Source organism: Sebastes umbrosus, chromosome 19, assembly GCF_015220745.1.
Source record: "Sebastes umbrosus isolate fSebUmb1 chromosome 19, fSebUmb1.pri, whole genome shotgun sequence".
Lineage (NCBI taxonomy): Eukaryota > Metazoa > Chordata > Actinopteri > Perciformes > Sebastidae > Sebastes > Sebastes umbrosus.
The window spans coordinates 22,843,833-22,867,180 of record NC_051287.1 but is presented as its reverse complement, the minus strand read 5'-3'; the positions used below and the strand labels follow the sequence as shown (position 1 = coordinate 22,867,180).

Here is a 23,348-nt window from a genome sequence, read left to right as displayed (position 1 = left end):
TGTCTTCCAGCCCGCCTGTCTTTGATGAAACGAAACCCACAGCGAGCGTACACCATCTTGAACTCCTTCATCCCTCTCGAGTACACAAAAAGCAAAGTAGAGGGCAGAAACATTCACACGGTGTCCCATCACAGAGCATCGTCTGCAGGAATGAAAACCGCAAACCCAACCTGTTTCCATTTAGAGCCCTGCCACCATGTCGCAGCACACAAGCGCATACACACACACACACACACGCAGACACACACACACACACACACACACACACAGTAAACACACACCGTATGGCAGACGTGTTTCTGGTGAGTGCGTTGAAAGCAGCAGTCTGCTGTTTCCCCCCAGGATGTTTACAGCTGGGATCACCAGGCGAGTCTGGCTTTCTGGCAGCTTTACAGCAGGAGCAGGGAAACCCGGGCACACACACACACACACACACACACACACTTATACACACATATGGTCAAAAGGGGCACCCAAAGAAAATACCACCACTGACAGGACAGCAAAGTAATCTCTACGTATTCATCTTTCGTTTTTGTGTGACAAATAAAAATGTGTAAATGTCTGCATTTGATCATAAGACCACATGAATATCAAGTGTGCTGGCAGCATATAAAATCACAATTGCGTTTTTTTTTTTTTTACATACATTTTTGTTTTCTTTTCAGCCATTTTTTCCTCCATTCACATCTCCCTCCCTACCTCTCTCTCTCTCTGCTTTGGGAAGCCTTAAGCTACAAAGCAGCCTGATTCAAAGAATTGGCATGTCTTGTGGTAATACAGACCAGAAGGTTTCTGGGCACACACACTTTTACACACACACACACACATGCACACTAACCAAAACATCCTGGCACCACTAGTTGGGTTGAAAGTTATTATTAGTGTCTGGGGGTGGTGTGTGTGTGTGTGTGTGTTTCTGTGAGTGTGTGTGTGTGTGTTACCAGGCTGCGGCAAGGGTTTTCCCCATGACGAGAGGCAGTCAATAAAACGGCGCTGCACTGTTTTGTGAGTTGGTGTAAAGAAATGAATGTGTCTGTATGGAAATGCTGGAAAAGATGCACATTTTTTCTTTTCTCTGCAGGCAGTTATACCTTTTTTTATTTTATTTTTTTTATTTAAACATAAAACAGTTTCCAGCTTTTTATCAACTGTGTGTATTTTGGCAAGAATCCATCCAGGTGCACATGTGTGTACAAGCTCTCATGAGTACTCTTAACCTCTTGTATGACTGGAGTATTTAAAAATGTTCAGCTTGGATGGAAAACAAAATGGAAAGTTTCTCTTTTTCTTTTTTTTCTTCTTCTCAAATCACTTGCAGTGCCCTTAAAACCTCTGTGCTGAGCTTCAACACCAGCGCCATGTGTTGGTTTTGGGTCTCCCTGGCATGCACCCCTCGCAGTACCATGTTCAAATAAATATACAGTGCAAAAAGCGAGGGAAAGATGGAGAAGGGTGGGGACATGGGAGAAGGAGAGGGTCACAAGGAAAGAGTGAGAGAGACAGAAAGAGAATGGAGAGACGTGACGGGAGGATGAGGAAGAGTTTCCTCTGGTTTGGGGATAAACCTTTGAGGATGAATAAGGGAGCGATGGGAAATGAAGGGAGGAAAACGGTATAAAGGGAGGATATAAAAGCAAAACTTTCTCCTCCTTCTCCTCCCCCCTGTCTCCCCTTTCAACCCCCACCTCTCCTCCTCACTCTCTGGTCCTTGTTACTCCTGCTGCTAACCAGCTAACAAGAGACACTCCTCCCCTACAATCCAGTCCCTCTCTTACTCTGTGCCCCGTCTTTGAAATGAAGTAAGGTTATTAGAAGCAGCTTGTGTGTGTGTGTGTGTGTGTGTGTGTGTGTGTGTGTGTGTGTGTGTGTGTGTGTGTAATTGGGAACAGGGCAGGGGGCTCTGGTATGCACATGTGTGTGCCAGCTTCGGTGTCTGACATGCTGGGGGGTCCTGACTCTTTGCAAAAGGCCTTCTCAACGCTACACACACACACACACACACCCTTATGTCAGCGAGCACAGCGGCTGTGGCTACGGCGTGGAGACAGTGAGACTGTGGCTAGCTCCTAATAGTTCTGCAAAGCATCATGGGACACCGCTTTGACCAGTCGACCCAGTAAGCCAGCGGGTCAAATCATCGCAGTGTGCAGAGGACCAACAGTTATTTTTTGCCAGCGGGACGAGCCGGGAAAAAAAAAACGTTTGGAGCAGAAAGTGGAAAGGAATCTGTGAATCTCTCTGGTGGAAGAATAAACACGTCCGACTGAAATAATTCTCCTGGTATTGTAGCTTTTTGGAAAATATTATAAAAGTGCTGTTGTTAAAATGACATAGTTTTGAGGTGAGTCAGACAGAGGGGATGGCGTCTCAGGTTGGGCTGTGAAGATCTAGATCACAATAAAATGTAATGTCAACGGAGCTTCTGGACGTTTCACTATGACGAGTCAGCTATTGAAAATCACTGGATGAATGTGTAATCAGCTTGAATTTCTTTTTCAAACATGCCATGTTTTTTTTATTATTAATTAATATGTGTTTGCTATTTTCCACAAAACCTGGAATGCAACAACATGAAAGACTTTTTAAATATCTCCCAAATTCAGCCAAACTTCAGCCTAAATCTGAGGCTTCACTGACAACACACTACATCTAATCAGCATTATAGCTGGCCCTAACAAAAACTAACTATAACTACTAAAACTAAAACTAAATATATAAAAACTAAAACTAAACCTTTCTGAAAAATGAAACTAAATTAAAACTAGCAAACACACACTGAAAACTAACAAAAATGAAATGAAAAGACAAAACTAAAATTAAATAAAAAAAAAACTAACTGAAAATTCAAAACTATTATAACCTTGGTGCAGACGTGTGCCTGAGCCACACACAGTTGAGGGTGCAGTGATGGTCTACTATGTCATACATAATACTATATCATAATACAGCTCAGTCTTTCTTTATGGAACACAGGGAATGCAAAACGTATTTTGAGGTAACGCAATATTTATTGCGAGGTAACACAAAAGAATTTCAAACATAAAAAAAAGTATCAAAATCATTTTTTTACACGATGTACTCATGTAAAGAAAAGAAAACCTGCGATATATTGATATAGTCAGGCTCTGCTTCACATCCTAATAACGCCTTATCGCACAAAAATACTCAAAAGCAAAAATATTACTTATTTTTTAATAATAATAAAAGAGTACTTTTTGACAATAGTGTGCTGCAGTTGATTCTGCTGAGTTTCTTCTTTTCCCTTTTTATGACAAAGGGAAGTTTTTTTGCCAAGAACTCCCATCCTGCATCACTGTCGTATCATTTTACAAATTCTTTATGCTGTTTTGCTTTTGGACTACACTACAAAGTGGATAAACACATGCCTGTGTGTCAATTTGACGAATGGATGCATTACAGATTTAAAAAGCCTGTAGCTCTGAGCGTAAACAGGACTCTGATCAAAAAGTCTTTCAGTGTGCCAAAACAGAAATGTGCGGCTGCAAACAATCTTAATATTTGTGTGTGAACAGCATCTCACCTCATCATCTTTATACCAGGACAAGGACTCGGCGGTGAGGACGAACCAGTACTCCTTGGCTCCTCCCTTCATGATGCCGATGTTGTTGATGGTCAGCCAACCTTTCCTGATCACCTGAGAGACACCCAGACACACAGAGAGAAGGGAAAGTGATTGTAAATAACACACACCATTCATCATTTCCTACACACATTTCACTAACGTAACACCCTATTTGTAACACCCTGTTCTACACTAACACGTATGTGGCAGGACAGTTAAATGTTTCCAGTGGAGATAAGAGGCCACAAACAACAGCAGGGAGACGCTCACCTACACGACTAAACACATTCCTCACACTCTTATTCTCTCTTGTGTTTCATTCTCTCCACCAAACAGTAACTATATAGACACATACAATACATAGTGTGCGTGTTATTTACCTTGAACCGATCGCTAACTCCTCTTTCGGGCTGAATGAGAATTTGGAGAGAACGCCAACGCAGGGCATTTAGTAAAGGCCAAGTACACAATGTGGGTCAGGCACCAGCACATTATAGCTGGCTGCTGGGACGGCAGCGAGGGGACAGCAAGCAGGGTGGGAGGTCAGGGATGGCTACAACAAGAATGGCCCATGTCAAACCTTTCTGAGGCCATGCAATGAAATGCAGGAGCCAGACTGGTTTATGTGCTTTTTGAAGAGAAGTGATTGAGTGACAAAAATCCACTTCCCTTTCATTTTCTCTGACGTTTGATTTCCTCTAAAGTAGTTTATATAGTTTCACACTGTATGACAATGTCACATTTTATATTCTATATCTGACGTTTCATTTGAGAGTTGATTTATAGATTTCGAGTAAAATAATCAAATAAAAGATACAGTTTTTATAAGAGTACATCCTGACTAGTGTTGTCAAAAACACTGATACATATCTATATTGAATATTTGAAACGGTTTCAATACTCTCTTTTCTGCGGTATCGATACAGTACATGGGTACCAGCTGCGCTTTCTGCTCTCTCCTCTCTCTGACAGTGAGTTGACACACACAATGCTATTTATCTTTAATAACAAATTAACAACAAATTGTTGTCAAATTGGGTATCAAAAAATGGTATAGAATATCGATATTTTTCATGGTATTGTATCAAGGTAGAAATTCCAGTATCCAGTAGTAACACTAGTCAATTTTATCTACATTGCCCAAAATTAAAATGATAAAAAAAAAAAAATAACGCCTGCACATTGTCGCCAAACCATGAAATTATTTGCGCGTGCGACGTCTTTTCATCAACAGCCCAAAATAACAACGTTGTCTCAGAGGGCTTTATAATTTGGACAACAACACTCTCTATACTTAGACTCTCAATTTCTTCACAAAAACAATTACATTAAATGATTAAATGGAAAATGCCTATCACAGGCCTGCACATCTCTACTCCTGTGCATCATTTTTACATATTCAGCATATGCATTTGATATCTTTAGAGAGTTTCAGATTTGGACTAGAATTTAAGATAAAGTTTGAGCAGGATTTGAGAAATGAAATAAGAAGCATATTTGATAATAAGTGGGGTTTTAAGGGGTCCTACAGTTTTCTTGGTATGGAGGTCAGGAGGGCGTTAAATCAGGAGAACAGAAGCTGCGGGGTTAACTACATCCATCTGTAAACAGGAAGTGAAGAGCACCACTTTGTTTATTATGTGCCCCTGACCGTTGACCCTGATCTGGGTGGTTGTTATTACAACTGACAACTATGGAGGTGACATATGTCTAGCACACTGCATGTCTACATTCCCCCCAGCCCCCCTGGCCTTCTGGATGATTTGCGGAGAGGCAGGGAATTAAAGAGGAACTCTAGTGACGAGTAGATAAAAATAATTATCTTCAAGAAAAGAAAGTCTCTTTGGTCTTCACTCTCCTTCTCTTTGAGATGCAATTCAGGAACGCATGAGTCTCTTTATCTAGTTCAAATTACTGCTGGGGGGCGTCTCTTCACCGCCAAAGCAAACTAGCCTCAGTGTTGAAGTAATGTCCAAACTGAGTCTTTCAACAAGACTGAAAGAGTCGAGTAAGGATAGCATTTTACAGTACATTTGTCACCGTGTAGTGCAAGTGTGTGTATGAGTGTGTGTGTGTGTGTGTGTGTGTGTGTGTGTGTGTGTGTGTGCGTGTGTGTGTGTGTGTGTGTGTTCCTGCAGGGACGACACAGCTGAAAAAGAAAGGAAAGGGCAGCAGCCAAGCATCCCCCACCACAGCCACCTGCCCGTCTACTTGTAGTTAGTATGAAGCTCATCTCATACACACTCATACTCATAAATCCACGATCAAAAACATGAGCACAGACGCATGAAAGCCTTCCCGCAGACATGCACAGAATCACACACACACACACACACACACACACACACACGGTCACACACGCTTCAAACACACACTACTCACCATGACCTCATCCTGAAGCAGAAAAGCCACAGAGAGGAAGACAAAGAGGACGAGACACAGCAAAAAAGAGAAATCACTCAGAGGAAACAAGATGATAGAAACCCCAAAACCCCAAAACTGAAGAGAGTAAGATTAAAGAATAAAGTGTGGAAAAAAAATAGAAGAGGATATAGATGCTTTCAGAGGGCAAAATCTGTCTTTATTTTACTTTGAATGTATAGTCATTGATCTGATATTGTGACTGACCTACAGTAGCCATTTAATGTAGGTTAGTCAGTCTTGTTAGTGACTTTGTCTGTTATTTAGAGTACATCTAAAGAATGTGTAACAAATTTAAGTGAAGTTTCGACACCCGATTCGACTGTTATCAGGCCATTAAAGAGGCGTTATCTCAGTCGCTATAAGCACCATAGATGTGGGTCAGTAGGGGCGTACTACACCTACTACGTTGTAAAAGTGGAAGTGAAACCTGTAAGCAACGCGTTCTAACACATTGTAAAACTGAATGAAACGTTACATTTGAACACAAACAAAAGCCTTCGTTAGGTTTAGGCAGGGCCGGCTCTCGCCCTTTTGGTGCCCTACGCGGAATTCAAACCTGGAGCTCCCCCCCACCCCCCCTTAGGCTTAGGGTTAATTTTAAGACAAAAATTTAGATTTTTATTTTTATAAATAACTGTATTTATTATAATATAAATAAGCAATTGGTCCTGATATTATTGGCTTAAAACTATTTAGTCAGTTTCACTACAATTTACACTTTCATTAACAAATAAGTGCGGCAGAGCTGATGGAAAAGTGTGACAAAGAGAGTTACAGGGGTAGTGTATTTCTTTCTATTTATTTATTTGTTCATTTGTTACCTCAACGCAGAAAATTAGGAATTACGTTTACATTTGCCCACTAGAATTTTTTTAATTTATTTAAATTTTTAAACCACTTAGTTAAGAAAAACATTGTGTTTTGACTTAAAATAACTATGTTTCCAAAGTTTAACCTAAGCTTGTGAACACAAAGACAACTACACGTTGTTGGTTTCACACAGGATGTGAACAAAGAATGTCTCCTGGGTGAAAGTCCTGTGTTTTGTGTCCCATCCAACGCCCCCAACATCCACTACTACGGTCGCTAGAGGTCGCTGTCATGTTCTTTTATACCTTCTTTCTGTGATCTACCATGTGGATAGATGATAAAACCCACTACTGGGTGTTGTAGGCCCCTCTTGACCCACATCTATGGTGCTTATAGCAACCGAAAAAGCCTATTTAATAGCCTGGTTTAAAAGCCATGATGAGATTCTGTAAATTATTTTTTTTGGAGGGGAGATTTTTTAACAATTTAAAAAAAAAATTGCTTTTTTGACATGAACTTCTGCACTTACTTAAATAATGATTAAAAAAAAAAAGCAGTCACACATGTATTGCATAATTGTCTGTTACTATTTGTATTTTGATGCAATCCGATATCCAAATGGAGATTAAACATTTCAAACCATTTTCCATTTTAAAAAATGAAAGATTTTGAGGATTTTGTAACCTTGACGGAGGTATTAGTGTGCATTCTATTTGATTAATATAAGATCGTTGATATTTTGTAACAGACCTCAGTTTGTGCCAACATCACCGTGACTTTCACCAAAAGGACAATTGTTTCAAGATTCAACAACTGTTGTCCATTAGTGTGTAAAGTTCACAAGAGCCGTGCAGGGCTGCATTTTGTAATATATGGACTGCCGCCAAGGTAACACGATACTATGTAGCTGTGCTACATTTAGCATGGGCAAAACAGAGAGCTGAGTGCTAACAGAAGAAAGCCTTAGGGAAGAAAGACTATGAAGTTCAGATGTCATGTTGCTGGCCAACAGACGAAACCACACTGGAGGAGGAGTTCAGTCTGGGATCATGATCCTGTAGCTGTACTGTACTATATAACCTGTAAAATGTAGTATAACCTGTCACATAAAAGTGAAATGACAGTATGTTTAGTGTGATCAAAGTACCTGGTTGCCAGCTGCTTTCTTCTTGTTCATTTGGCTGATCCTCTGTTGAGCGCTGCACAACAAAACACATCAGGAGATACTGCATTTAGACCTTAAACTGCGCATGAACTGGTAAATCTTACACCTACTGTAGGTCTTTATAATGGAGAAGCAAAAAACAGAAACTCACTTGGCAAATCCAATGAAGTCCTCATGGTTGGTGTTCATGTAGGACAACTCAATGTCTATCAACAGCATCACCTAAACAGAGACAGAGAGAGATGTTATCAAAAATGCATATTTATTGATAATATTTTAGAACTTCTCAAGGTTTTTGGTTTTAGAGGTTTTGTTGATGCACTTTTGCTGTAATGCTATAGCAATAAAAACTACAACTACCAAAATTAATTTCACCTAAGACCGTAAGCAGCCTTATTTTTATTTGTTTAATGCTCCTTTTGAGTTTTCAGCATTTTTATGCCACTATGTGCAAAATTCAACACATCTCATTCATCTTTCACATTATTCTGGTGGCATACTGTAGGTTTGTCAAAAAAGTAAACAATCCCAATGAAAAGTGCAGTATAAAGACGTCATGCAGCACTCACTTCTGGAAAAAAATTGTTCTCATTGAGAGGGAGTGAAGATAACTTTTACCAGATCTGGCAACCCTTTATCGACCACTTGAAAAACAGTGCTAATCCTTCCCACAAATTAGCCTGGATTAAACACCATTACTCTAGTTTTATTTATTCATTTATGTATTACTCAAGTGTAAAACATTGATTTGTTTTATTAGTCTTAATACCTGTACTTAAAATACTTTTTCCTTTAGTTCTACAGTATTTTTTTATTCTGAAAACCCCAATCAAAATGGAAAAAAAAATGTTTTAACCATAGACTGTATATAAAGATGGACAACATGACAGCTCCCCAAATGTGAAGCTAAAACATCTGGATCGCCCCCTGGTGGCTGGCTGCAGTATAGGTCATAAAGCCCGCTCCCTCCATGTTAGTGGACGGGACATGGGCCAAACTAAAAAGTCACAGTACACGTCAAGTACATTTTTCCCAAAGATGGTTTCTGTCATTTTGGGTAGTTCTCATCACGTGATGTTTGTTCAAGTATTCATTTTTCTGATAAGTTTGGTTTTAATTAGTTATAAAGGGGGTGAGACGTCATGATTGGCTGCTGTCAGTCTCTCTCGCTGACAAGCTGCGGCCGTGCTCGGCTCGCGATTGGTTCAGACGGGTGACCTTGATACTGCAGCTCCAGGCCCCCAAATCGCTACTGTGCAGACTCTGGTTCCAAATGACGTCAAAATCTCAAGATGGCAGATCCTGTATCCGGGATATTTTGGCTTCACTTCTGTACAGTGGGAGGAAGTGGAGACGCGTTGTCCACCTCTATATACAGTCTATGGTTTTAACCCCATACTTTCTAAACAATTAAAAGATGCTGAGATAATTAAATATAATGTTTGCAAAGATGTTACAAATTACAGTGTACACCATAAAGTACATCTATGTAAATATTAATAAAAAAGTTCATCCTATTCTATACAACTCAACCAGCCTCTGCACAACCGTAAACCACTCACTTTTCTTACTCTGTGGACTGTGGTAGTTGTTTTTGTGTGTTACCTGGTTCTTAGTGCGGCTTTCTCTGTCCCTGATGTGCTGGGTGACGATTTTCTCCATCTCCTCTCTCAACATGGGATACTGAGCCAGCTGTGAGCATAGAGCACAGTAGGTAGGTAGCAAAAACACACATGACAACTGTCACAAATCTGCAGTAAAGCACTACATTTGTCATCTCACTGAACCACAACACACAGTTCCACCAATACAACAAAATACGTTACAAAAACATAATTAAACGAGTTTATGTTTTAGGAGTTTTATCCCAGTCTCGGCTCTAGTCTCTGCACACCCAGCTGACCAGTGGGTGGATTTGAGTGGGTTTCATGTGCAAAATGTCTAATTGTTGCCAATGTGGAACAAATGCAGAAGAATAGTGCAAAGTCTGTGATATTACCACACAAACACAGAATAAACAATGTTTCTGGCAGAGACGCTTCCCTTTTCCCAGCACACTGCGGGTCTCTTTTTCCATGAGCTCATTGCAAACCCACGAACGCAGACGTTGGTGGGCCTCCAATGTGACACAAACAAATTTGGAGAAGTGTGAGGAAAAAAGAAAAATCAAAACCAAAAAAAATCACAGCGCGAGAAAGAAAAATATGCGCTGTTTTTCTTGCAAGTTACAATGCATCTTTCATGTCTGTCAGATGGTTGTGGTGAGTGAGTGGATATCAGTGGACCTCTCTGTGGTTCTCAAGTTGATTTACTGCTTCCTTGGTTCGGTCCAATTACAAAGCAGACGACATCCATAATGAATAGATGCTTCATAATAACGGGACACTGTTAAGATGAATGTCAGTCTAATTACTGGAATCAACAGTTTGTTTGTCTGCTCTAAGCTGCAAACGTTAGAACACCCGGCTAATTAGCTTTTTACCAGGACCTGTAGCTTTAGCCCTAGTCTTTTAGCATTATAGCATGTAGCCATCATACTGTATGTATATTTAAGACCATTTGACATGGTTTATATTTAAAAAGAGTCAGATTGAAACATTAAAAGACACATGGAGACAGAGTTTTCCATATGCTCAGTTGCCATTTCAACTGACAAAAACGACGCAAGTTAGAAACGAGAAAGCTTCTTCTGTTTGCTTCTCTATTTAAAAAAAAATTACTATAGATTTTGTGTGATTATTCCTGTCATGCAGCAACATTTCGGCAGTGTAACTTTTAAAATAAAATGATGGATTTGTTCATGAAGTTGATCACTTTGCAATGGGAACATGGTAAAATCCAGCATATGTACAAAAAAAAGCTCAGTAAAGTAAAAAAAAGTATTTTTAATGTACATTATTCTTTGTTTATGTTATAAAGAAGACCCTAATCTATAATTGAAGCAATTTGTTGGACATATTTGACACATTTTAAAGAACAAATGAGGAAGTAAATTCATGGGGACAGATATTATTGCTGCAGAACAGGAATAGTGCCACGCTACAATGGAAAGCTTGACAGGCATAAAAACAGTAACTAAGGGGCTTAGCAGTTTACAGTTCACATGAAGTTTAAATTAATACTAATTTTTGGCATTTGGAATCAGCAATAATACATTCTGAGGTTATTCAAATAATCCTTTTGTTCAAAATTGTTATCAGCCCACATGTCTTTCTTGTCTCGTACACTTGTGCTTATTTTTTATACTGTAACTGTTAGGGACAAACACATGCAAAGTTTGAAAAAGTATATTTCTTTTTTTTTCTCTCTGTATAGCTCTATGTTAGTTTTCAAAGTTGTCTGTATCACATCAGACGAGCTCAACTAGCCTACACATCTGTTTTGTAAAAGCATACCTTTACAGCATCTGGTTAGTTTAACCCCTTGACAGTTTAGCCAAATCGCTCTTTTGAATCTGAGGAAATATGTGAAGTTTTCAACTTGAGGAAAGACAGCTACAATTGACATTGTCACCATTGTCCAATTATTGATACTGTTAACTGATTTTATTGAGGATCACATCTCCTGAATTCACTCCAATACTCAAAATTTGTGAAAACCATGAAAATAAAACATTTACAAACAAAACCAATAAAATGTGGATGTATTCAATGTCCAAGCAACTGAAAGCAACATAATGTGTGCTACTGGAAAGGTGCATTGCAACTTGAAGACAGATAAAAGCTGCCAAAATCTGATGAAGTGTCTTAAAAACTGATACAGAAACATAAAAACTGAGAAAGAAATGTTTGTTTTTTACAAACAAAGCAGCAGGCAAAGGCACTGGCGGTGATTCAGACTGACATGCAATGCAAAGGAGCAGGGAGGGATGGATGGGAGAGAGGGTGATGGAGGAAGACTTCAAACTGACCCCTTTGTGGATTTTCCCAACCACTGTATATTATAATACAGTATCTTTAAATACAGTTTGTCTCTGAAAGTGAAATCAAGATAAAAGTGTGACAGAGAAGAGAAATCCAAAGGAGGTCACGCTGTCTTTTGGTCATTTGCTTTGCGAGGAAGCAGCCGGCTCAAAGGGTTAGAGGACGACAGGATGGAGAGGACGAAAGAGAAATAAAAAGAGAAATAAAGAGACGCTCGAAATACGTCAATTAGTCAGCGGGTGGAACTACACAATCAGTCACTCCACTATATTAAATCATACGCACAAAGACAGAAACAAATGTGATTTTATCCAACTTAAATCAAAGGATTTTTAGACATCATGAGGTCAAATATGAAAGAAAAGTATCCAACATGCAGGTTGAGAGGCAACAATTTGTTAAATTGTCAATATAAGGCCAATAATTGACAGAAGACAATGACAAATAAAGTTTAATTAAAATGCAGACTAGTAAGATCTGGAGTAAGGATAGACCGATATCTGCTGGCTGAAGTGACATGAGGAATCTAGATTTAGTGTGCAAATGTTAGACCTGCTCTGAATATCTATGTAACCTACAGTATAATCTAATCATGGTATTGTTTAATTTGGGTATTCATTCTGAGTCAGTCAACATAAACTATATGAATTACAATAGATTGAACATTGGCAGGGTGATACTTTCTAGCCACACTAGAGTTGTGGCTTTAGGTATAATGGTGATCCCTTAACTTTTCAATTAGTGCCATCATCCAATCAAAATTGTAATTTGTCCAATACTTTGGTTTATGACCAAATTAGGTACCTGCAAAACTAATGATATCCCCATCAGCCTCAGCTGTGGCCTACTTTCTCTTTATTTTTGTGCTAGCAAATGTTGTGCTAAGATGGTGAACATGGTAAAAGTCATTGTGAGCATGTTAGCATGCTGACACTATATAAATTACATCATGTATTACATTTTGTGAATAGTATTCTCAAAAACAACAAAAATGAAATAAATAAATAGCACGACATTACATGGACATTCCGCGTGTCATGAGGATGCATTTTAAACTTTTCGTGTGTCATTTGTACGCCACGCAAAAAAAACTACGGTAGCGTCTGCAGTCAGGTTTAGGCATCAAAACCACTCACTTATGTTTAGGAAAAGCATCATGGTTGGACTTCAAATAAGAATGCAAACTAGGTAAAATACATACGGAAACAAGGTAACATGTACGTGACAATCCTCACGAACATAACTTGCCACTTGCCTGGTTGAGAGTCGTGCGTTTGTTTGACCCATCAACCTCCACCACCCGCCAAAAGCAGTCTTTGCTCTGAGCGTGGCATATTTACGTGGATGCGTTTACAAACGGCAAGTCAAAAGCAAGAAAGGCGTTCGTATTACGAATATACGCTAAATGCTAAATGCCTTGTGCATTATCGTGGCATTCATACGCCTTTTCGTTATAGTTTTTAGGTGCAGTCTTTGCCAAACGTTAAAAAAATGTTTGCGTTAAAACCTCAACAAATGGGTTGTTAGGCCTATATAACATTTGCCTCTATATGGAAACAATCACTTGTCTGGCTTAGTATGCTTTTGTAAGTGTAATCAACGAAGCCATGCAATTCCACATCAATATATTAGAGAGGTTTTCTTCATTTTCCCAATTGTAAGGAGATTTGTAGAGAGAAATATAATAATATTCAACTCTCATTATATCTGTCTAAATCTCAGAGTCACGCTTTAGTAAATGGCAGTTTATAAAAACTATAAAGAATACTATAAAAAAACAGTTCAGGCCTGTTTTTTCTCTTTTACATCTCCTTATATCAATACTTGCATGCCCAGCCATCGGTCTACCCGTACCTGTGCGATTAACAGATAGAGAAAGTGGCTTGGTTCTCTTCGGCATTTTACCTTGTGACTACACTTTCGTATGGTGGACGTGAGTTCGTTCGAAACCATATCTATACACTTCAGTGTGGGCTCCTTCAGCTTTTGGATCTGCTTTTTCACTATGGCCTCAAAGGCCAGGTCAGGGGTGAACAGCCCCGTCCTGTAGGGATAAGCAGGGAGCACGGGAGAGAGGAGTGATAAAAACAAAAATAAAAAGAAGACAAAAAGAGGTGGAGAGAGAGAGAGGAAGTAAAAACACCAAATGAAGAGTTGGAAGAAGACAGAAAGGAAAAGGCAAAGTGAGAAGGTGAGGGCGTGAGACGAAATAAATCAAAAGGAGTGAAAACAGATGGCAAGGGAAGAGGACAATACACAGACGAGGAAGGTAAAATTGGAGATGGAACAGAAGAAACGACAGATAAAAAAGACAGGGAGAGGTGTGGAGGTTGGGGGGGTGGGGGGGGGTGGGGGGGATAAACAGCACAGAAGGAAGAAAATGCAAGTGAGACATTTGGTTTCCCTTGAAGGCATCCTACAACAGGACAGTGCTGGAGTCTCTCTCTATCAATAAAGAGCAAACAGAGAGAAGAGACAAGAGGAAATAGAGAGAGTTCCCAGCCTGGACAACTCGATCAGCCAAAAAACTCCAAGCGACGCACCGCGAGACCGCAGCTGTGCACCCCAACATTCAGCCAAAACGCCCCGATCCATTCTAGCGTTGACCCTTTCTCCACCCATCACTCCTAATCATAACATTTATCATCCCCAAGGCCTCCAGGTTGTTGCAGTCCAACCGCTGTTGAAATTGTTTGGTCACAGTGGATCAATTTGGATAAAGAATACTGCTTTTTCTTTTGGCCACACACTCACTCAAGCGTCTGTAGCAGAGAGTGTGGCCCCTGAGGCCTGTTGCTGAAGAGCAGTTAAAACCTAGTTGTCATGGCTCCTGTCTGCTGCAGGTGCACAGCTGCAGCCTCACGCACAAGGACGTCTGGTCGCTGAGGTCATCCAATATGGCTGCCAGGTATGCAAAGGTGTCTTAGTCAAGGTTTTTAGAACTAAGACTACTTGAGTTGAAAACTACTCGAGTGAATGTACAAAATCAATTCCAAATCCCTCCAAAGTGGTGATAATCTTTTCTTTACAACAAAGCTTGCACAGAGACGCCCTCAAGAGGGACAGGAGGTTCAAAGAAAACTCAATCTGTGTCCCAATTCCACACTAACTACTACGGCTGTGTATTGGCAGGAATCTGGCGATACGATACGTATCATGATACAGGGGTAACGATTCAATATATTGTGATTTAAACTGTAAGCAAGGCGATATATTGCATTTTTTAAATCACATGAATAGGTAAAAATAACTCATTTATACTGCATGCAAAAACTGCATGTTTTTTTCCCCAAACTGCATGTGATTATCATAAAGTGGGCATGTCTGTAAAGGGGAGACTCGTGGGTACCCATAGAACCCATTTTCATTCACATATCTTGAGGTCAGAGGTCAAAGGGACCCCTTTGAAAATGGCCATGACAGTTTTTCCTCGCCAAAATTTTGCGTAAGTTTGGAGCGTTATTTAACCTCCTTCGCAACAAGCTAGCATGACATGGTTGGTACCAATGGATTCCTTAGGTACCTTCACCAGCTTTTAAAATGAGCCCACTACAACGTCTGAAAGACAGAATAGCGTCCATCAGGTTTTTAGGTTAATTAACAATCAATACAGTGTTTTTGAGAATCTATAGAGTATCACAAAACATAATATCGCGATACTCATGTGTGTCGATATCATCTTAAGCTACGAAATACCGGTTCTCAGTTGTGCACATTACATACAACACGTGCAAACAAGATAATAACAATAAGATAATATCTTGTATACACAAGATAAAGAATATCCTAAGTCTATAGGAAAAACCTTCAGCTTTTTCTTAGCTTAAATTGAAATGGCAGTAGCATTCAAAAGTAGTGAAAAGTTTGATGAATGTCAGCGCACATGTTGCATCATTTCATGTTAGTTGAAAACAATAAAGCACACTGACTTCTTGTTTACTAACTAAACAGTATGACAGCATAAAGTGTATGGTACAGACTTTTAGTGTGTAATTGGGACGCAGCTCAAAATCCTTTACTGTGCCAAAACAGCCCAACTGAGGCCACTCTGTAATTCTTACTAATTCTTGGTAATGTGATTACAATAAGTCATCACAAATGTGCTAATTAAAGTCTTAACCTGAGACTGCTCTGACTTTTAATCATTTATAGGCAGCCACATTTGATGACCGCTCAGCCTCCACACTGGCTTTCTTCAGCACAGCTTTCTACCACGGCCAGCCTGTCCAGCCTGTCCACCCAGCCACTCCAACGAGGGCTGGAGAGAGCCAGGTGGTTACAGTACAAGGGAGTGAACAGCAGATGAGGGGTTGAAAACAACAAAAAAAGCGCTATCTACTGTTTTATCTTTTACCTTCTTGGTACACTGCCTAACTGTATTGACTAGCTCAGAAATGACCATGTCCACACATTTGGCGCAAGGCTCTTTAATCTTCCCAATCTGCCTTTTCACAATGGTCTCAAAGGCCATGTCCGGGGTGAAGAGGCCCGTTCTGCCCGGCAGAGAGAGAACCAGCCACAGGGCCAAATAAAGAGGAGGATGGTGGAGAGAAAGAGGAGGGTTGGGTAAAGAGAAGAGTGTTAATTGTAAAGAATTACCCTCCGTTTCTGAGCTTTTTCCCCCCAAACATTAACAGACACAAATTAGACAGAGAGAGGGAAAGAGAATGGAGCTACAAATCAACATGCATATCAAGTCATTTCAAGTAATCTGTGCACTTAATCTGGGAGTTTCTGCAGCAAATATCCAGCGATTTTCCCTCAAGAGGTAAGAGTTCGTGTGTGTTATCCTTCAAGAGGATGAATGGGATCTCACTTGATACAGATATTTTGATTTAATTTATTTCCATGTTTTGTTTCGATCCATGGTTTCATCTGTCAACATTTCTATCTGATAGTCGTGTGGATAAAAGATTCGTGCAGTGACTTAAAAATTTGAATTAGTGTTTTGCTTAAGATCTATTATCGGTGCAATTGCAGTACGACTGGCACAAGGACTCAAGTACCCAAAATATTCTTGAAATGGAAAAAACATCCCTGAAAACTCATCGCAAGAACAGCCTGGCAACTTTGGAGGTGTGCACTGGGCCCAGGTCTAGATTTTGATAATCGATTAATCGTTAAAGTAATTTTTCATACAGAAATGTCAGAAAATGAAACTTTTCAAACATGGAGATTACCTGTTTTCTCTGTTTAATTAATTAATTATTTGTATCATATTAAAGTGAAAATCTTTGAGTTTTGGACTGACAAAACAAGACATTTAAAGACATCACCTTGGGCTTTGAGAAACTGGGCCAAACGATTAATCGAGAAAATAATCTGCAGATGAATTGATAATTAATTGATGAAAATAATCATAATTGCAGCCCTACCAAGGTCATCTCAATAATATGAATGTGTCACCAAAAAATCCATTTTAGCACATGTCTGGATATGAATATGGACAGTCACTGCGTATTTTTTTTTTAACTTAAATTAGATTTTATTTTAATTTAAGCAAATTAAGGTGAAAACTCTGGATACGACCCACTGGTAATAAGTTATCAATTATCACCAATTATTGCCAAACCCAAACCCTAACCCTATTACTACCTAGTAACATCCTGCTTCATCTACGTAGCTGGTATTTTAAAAATCAGGTCTGATACTGAAATAAGCAAAATAAGGTATAAACCAGCAGTGACAGAAACCAACAATATTCTCCATCATCAATTAAATAAATTAAATACCATTTCTTTGTACGCTCCATACATACTTGTTACCCACAAGCACATGAGCATAAATATCTCCTGCCTCTCACTATATCCTGTTATTATCTGATTCAGACAGACCAAACACTATTTGAAATACATATTGGCACCAAATATAAATTTAGATGAGTTTTCTGATGTTTTGGTCCTTTTTAGTTGATGTGCACACACCAGCATGGATGGAAAAGCAAACAAAACAAATATGTGGAAAGGCCACAAGATCAAGCACCGTGCAACCAGAAGTCACCTATCTGATCTCAAACCTTCTCTAAGTGTACTGATGCTGTTAGTATTCAACAGAGAGCTCAATTCAAGTAAAGAGGTCTTTGTGATTAGATTCAGTTAGATGCAGTCTGGCAAACAGAGGTGACTGAAATGGAGAGAGAGAGAGAGAGAGACAGAGAGAGAGAGAGAGAGAGAGAGAGAGAGAAAAAGAGAGAGGGGAGAGGTGAAGTAAAGAGGGAGGGAAGCAGGGGTGAGTTAGAGGGCGGACGTGCCTGATGCCGTGGATGTTCTTGATGGCGTAGCTGATCTCCTTGCGGAGCTCTTTCTCATCAAACTCCATCTGCAAAAGAAACAGAGACAACAAGGGAGATTAATACTGTAACATTGGAAGTAGGATATATAAGCTGATCTACTATAATCCCATACAGTCTGTCTTTATTTTATATCTAAAGCACTTTTATTTACTGCAACGCCTCACTCTTTCCCACTTTCCTCAACAGAGTTTCACATTTCTTTAAAAGCATGTACTATAAACATATAAAACATAATGATTTTATGAGTCAAGCTTCTGGTTAGGAAGCAACCTGCCCTGGTCTCACAGTGGGAAACCGACACAGGCCTCAGTCACCGACAGTAAGATTAATATCCTCAGAGGGAGGGCGAGAGAGGACGGAGGAAAGGGATGGATGAGAGAGAGTGAGAAAGGAGGTGTGTGGGGTGAGGTAAACGACGTGGAGAGACAGAGGTTGGGGGAGGTGGATGAAGGGAGGACAGGCTCGGGGTAAAGATGATGTGAAAGGTGAACAGAGAGGATGTGGGGGAGGGATAAAATGTGGATGGATATGATGACGGAGTGAGAGAAACAGAAGGAAGAACGTGAGGTGGGGGAAGTGAGAGTGAACTGAGAACCGAGAGGGAGGAAACGAGGAATGTTTGGGTTCGGAAAAGCCCAGAATCCGAGTCCTGAGGGAGGCTGGGGAAGGATAACCAGGAGGGAGAGACGTAAGGATGTAAAGAGACACAGAGAGGTGTTTGTCATAAAGCAAGATATGCTTTCATGTAGGACATTTTTCTTTATTATTATTTCTATACACACAGAATTTTCCATCTTCTTTCTGATTCTGAATATTTTTATTTAACCTCCGCACCAAGACAGTTCCAAACAGTTTTTACTTTGCTTTACGTCAAATAAATCAGCACTCAAATATCTCTTTTCTGCTGATTAAACTAGCTGCATAAACAAATAGAAACTTAATGAGAAGCCCCGCAACACTGATAAATGTTCCAAATTATTTGGCCTCTTCAGAATCTCTTGTGCATAAACATTTACAGCTATAGGACTGGCGTGTTTAGTGTTTGGTGCTTTTGCCAAAGTCTGCAAAATCTGACGTTTTTTATTGCAAAAAGTTACATTTTTGCAATCCCGTCCATTACCTTGCAGGGTTAGCGTTAGTACTATAATTTGGAGATATAAGGGAGAGGGTGTTGCAGTTGTTTTTCTAAGTCAAGTGGAGAGTCTAAAGAAAATATAGATAAAGCTGGGGAGAGTCTTTCTTTATCGAAACGGGAAATTTAACCTTCATCCTCCCTCTTTGCCCCAAAAATGTTCATACAGTCTCTAAATAAAACTATCACACACAAATAAACACAACATGTGACAGACACGCACCTTGACCAGCTCGAAGGGGAAGCGTTCATGGAAGATGCGATTGATCCTGGCACCACCTGACAGCTCGGCTGTGTCGATCTGGTCCCCGGAGCCTTCTATACACTTCTCGAAGTCCACAGAGAACTGCTGCACCATCCTGCAGGGAGGCAGAGACATCAGTGAATCTATTATTAGTCAGTTTCTATCTATATAATTGTCTTCTGCTGTATCTACTCACTGGAGCAGAGCCTTGGTCTTGCGAGACGGATCGTCAGGTCTGAAGTTTTTGTACTCCTCGACCTCCTTCTCTATGGAGAGGAGCTGACTCTGCAGCTTGGCCCGCAGAGCCGGCAGGGTGTCCCGGATATGGTTGGTCAGTTGCTGTGCGGGTCAAAGGTCAGAGTTAGATCACTGGGAATATGGTCGAATTAGATTGATGGGGAAATGCAGGACCCATGAATGGATGGCTGTGGCTGACACTCTGTCTTACACACCTGATTGAGCATTTTCTGGAGGTAGGGAGTGCCCATTCGGTCAGCCAGGTGTCTATACGCAGGGTGGGAGAGGAAAAACTTCCTCTCAGCTGCCATGGCAGCATTGATATCCTTCCTGCCATCTATGTCCTTCTGGCTCCTGTTCACCACACCGATGTAACCTGGACATTTACGACACAGTCTGAAACGCTGCGAGATTTGCAGGAAAAACTACATCCAACTCTTTTTATCACTTCCTGGAATTTTTGAGAGCAGACGGGAACAGATTCAATACTTGTGGCCTGACTGGAAATTTGACTGGAAGATAGAATAGTGTTGCATTAAAGCAATCTGGGATTGTGCTTTTTCATTTTCTACAACTGAGTTTGAGCAGCCAAACCCAAAATGAACAGCCCCTCCGAACCGCTTAAAACTGTGTTTAATAATGTTTAGCTGAGGGAAAACCACATTTCAGGACACATGGGATTAAAGAAAAGAATGTAGACGAAAGGATGAATAGAGAAAGAAAGGAAGGAGGAATTACAGTACATGTGTCTGTATGTGTGTGTCCAAGTTTTTAAGAAAGAAAAAGGGAGTTCAGGTCATGTGGATCCCGTTTCACCTCCAATTAAGTTTTCTCATGCATCACTCGGTTAAAGGCTGTTTCATGCTCTATAACTAATGCAACTGTGAGCCAGCAGCCTTGTAAATGTGAACATCCAGTTTAGACAGAGAGAGACGGGGAGCAAGAGAAGGAGGGGAGCGGGGCGTAGAAAAAACAAAGGACATGGAAAATACTCAAAAGCACATGCCTGGGTCCTAACCAAGTGCAAATGGAAAAGAAAAGTACCACATCAGCACATTGCAATAAAGGGCAGCCCGCAAGACAAGCTCTTTTCCAACACAGTGTTTTTCTCTTTGCCCCCTTCCCCTTGCTTCTCCTCTCCAACTCTTCCACCTTTCTGTCTGTCTTTTTAATCAGTACTGTTTCCTCCTGCCATCCCTCCGTCCTTTTCTGTGTTGTTTTTTTTCAGTGTTTGGAGCATCTTTGAGTACGATTGCCTCACTACCACAAGAGGGAAACAGTGTGTCATTGTGAAGCCCCTGAAGTAGAGTGTGTAAGTGTGTGTGCGTGTGTGTGTGTGTGTGTGTGTGTGTGTGTGTGTGTGCGCTCACCCCTCCTGAGTGGGAGATGCTTATTCTCCAGGATGTCTTTAGCATCTGTCCCCTCGTCCATCAGGTCCAGCTTGGTGATCACGCCAATGGTCCTCATACCTACATGCACACACACACACACACACACACACACACACACACACACACACACACACACGCATGCACGCACACACACAAACACACACACACACACACACACACACACACACAACACAATGATAACAAATCAATCCTGAAAATAGGAGCAATATCTTTTTTTATAACTTTATTTTTCCAAGATGTGAGCCACCATCGTGACATATAACCAAGGTAGACAGGAAAAAAGATATGAACCACAAAAAAGGATAAAAGGACATAGAACAAAAATATAAATATAAATAAAAAAAATTTAAATTAAAAATAAAAACGTACAAAATACACAAACTTATAACTTTATATACCCTCCAAATACAAAAGGAGCAATGGTTCAATGTAAAAACACTTCAGTACAAGTAAAAGTCCTGCACTTCAAGTTTTATATACGAAAAACTACAGTTTTATTAGTAAAACTGAAAGTACTAGTTATGCAGAATGTCATGTTTCAGAGTCTTATTATATATATTATTTTACATTGCGGGATTATTGTTTCTGATGCGTTCTTGTGTTAGTAGAATTTTAATGTTGTAGTTGGTCAAAGTGGACTTGAATTTATTTACTTTAATACTAATAAATAGCATTTATTTGTATAGCACTTTTCAAAACAACGTTATTAAGTGCACAGTAAAAGGTGCAAAAACAGAAGAAAAAAACAAACACAAAAAACATTAAAATAGCAGAAATGATTGGGACAATACAAAGAAAAATGTCATAGTGGCGTGGCACAGAAAGACCAATTAATGCAGAAATGCAAATTTGTAAAAGAAAAAAAAAAAAAACTTTAAGCAGAGATTTAAGAGGAAGACTGAGTTTAGAGGCCCTTTAGTCTTTGGCGGATTACAATATGTGTGTGCTTGCGTGTGTTTGTGTGTGTGTGTGTGTGTGTATGCATACACTCACCCTGAGCGTCGACCTCTTTGGCAATCTTTAAAGCATCAGAGTTGGCCAGATCAGAGTTGGCCGGGGAGACGGCAAGCATCAGGCAGTTCTCCTTGGTGACAAACTGCATGAGCATTTCTTTGATCTGGGCCTCGATGTCTGCGGGCTGGTCGCCCACCGGCACTTTGGTCATCCCCGGCAGGTCCACCAGGGTCAGGTTCAGCACTGCGAGGAGAAAAGGGAAAGCGAGAGAAAGCTAAGAGAGCTTCGTCACATGCATTGTTGCCAAATAAAAGGCTTGATGGTGTGTACATTATTGATGTCAGAGATGCAGAACGAGTCAGTATCTGTGTAGAAATAGAGTTGTGTCAGCCTCACCATTAGGGGAGTAGACACGCAGGTTGATGGGCACGGGGGAAATGCCTTTGTTGGCCCCGGTGATGCGGTCGGTCTCTGCCTCGATCTCCTGCCGGACCTCATCAAAATCGGTGAACTTTTTGCCCTTACAGTGCAGGAACTCAGCATATTCTGGAAGAGATGGTAAAACGAGACAAATTAATGAAAGGGAAATTGTAGAAAAAAGGAAGGAGATCAGATAAAGCTGTAAAGAGGACAGTAAAGAGGAGAAATGATTAAGTGAGCCCAATTTTAGCCCTTTTCACCTGGAAAAAAAATTGTCATTTGATGGCAAATATTAATGGATTTTGTATCTCCTATTATCATTCTTTGTCTTACATCGATTTGGGGGATAATCAGCTATAAGTTTTGGAACTATAGTTCCCATAATTTGGAGGTTTTGGGGATGGAAACAGGAAGCATAATGTTGCCATGTAGTCAGGCCATCCTTTTATCCTCTACTTGTGTGGCACCAAAAGTATGCCGAATTAGCTATTAGCAGTTCCTATTTGCAATGTACCACTGGATTATTTTGATACTGAAGAAAACTTAACAACATGATGATTCTTGGGCAAGTTCTGAAGTTATAAGGAGCGTCTTTTTTGTATGATTACTAAGCCAATTTATGGACATTAATTTGCCACGGACATTGGAAATAATGATATCCTCAGGAAGTAGTAGTAACACAGAATCTCAGAATATGTTAATCAAGTTTGTGTGTTCAGATTTGAGTGAGTTATGACGCAGAGAAGAAC

The 23,348-nt window shown here is 40.1% G+C and overlaps 1 protein-coding gene across 8 annotated transcripts in view; it reads right to left on the bottom strand.

Annotated features, from left to right (window-relative positions):
• Positions 1–23,348, bottom strand: part of dnm1a (dynamin 1a) — a 65,168-nt gene that overhangs the window by 24,735 nt on the left and 17,085 nt on the right. For 3 of the 8 annotated variants that reach the window (XM_037752697.1, XM_037752694.1, XM_037752699.1), the window contains exons 3-15: positions 22,576–22,725; positions 22,219–22,422; positions 21,184–21,282; positions 20,029–20,189; positions 19,773–19,915; positions 19,556–19,691; positions 18,159–18,226; positions 16,263–16,401; positions 9,591–9,677; positions 8,137–8,207; positions 7,968–8,019; positions 5,969–5,980; positions 3,545–3,658 (exon numbers count right to left, since the gene is read on the bottom strand). In XM_037752697.1, the coding sequence (XP_037608625.1) occupies positions 3,545–3,658; positions 5,969–5,980; positions 7,968–8,019; positions 8,137–8,207; positions 9,591–9,677; positions 16,263–16,401; positions 18,159–18,226; positions 19,556–19,691; positions 19,773–19,915; positions 20,029–20,189; positions 21,184–21,282; positions 22,219–22,422; positions 22,576–22,725 (1,436 nt within the window). Of the gene's footprint in view, positions 1–3,544; positions 3,659–3,966; positions 3,997–5,968; positions 5,981–7,967; positions 8,020–8,136; positions 8,208–9,590; positions 9,678–13,813; positions 13,953–16,262; positions 16,402–18,158; positions 18,227–19,555; positions 19,692–19,772; positions 19,916–20,028; positions 20,190–21,183; positions 21,283–22,218; positions 22,423–22,575; positions 22,726–23,348 lie in introns of all 8 variants that reach the window. The other 5 variants (XM_037752700.1, XM_037752693.1, XM_037752698.1 and 2 more) reach the window with 3 other exon arrangements.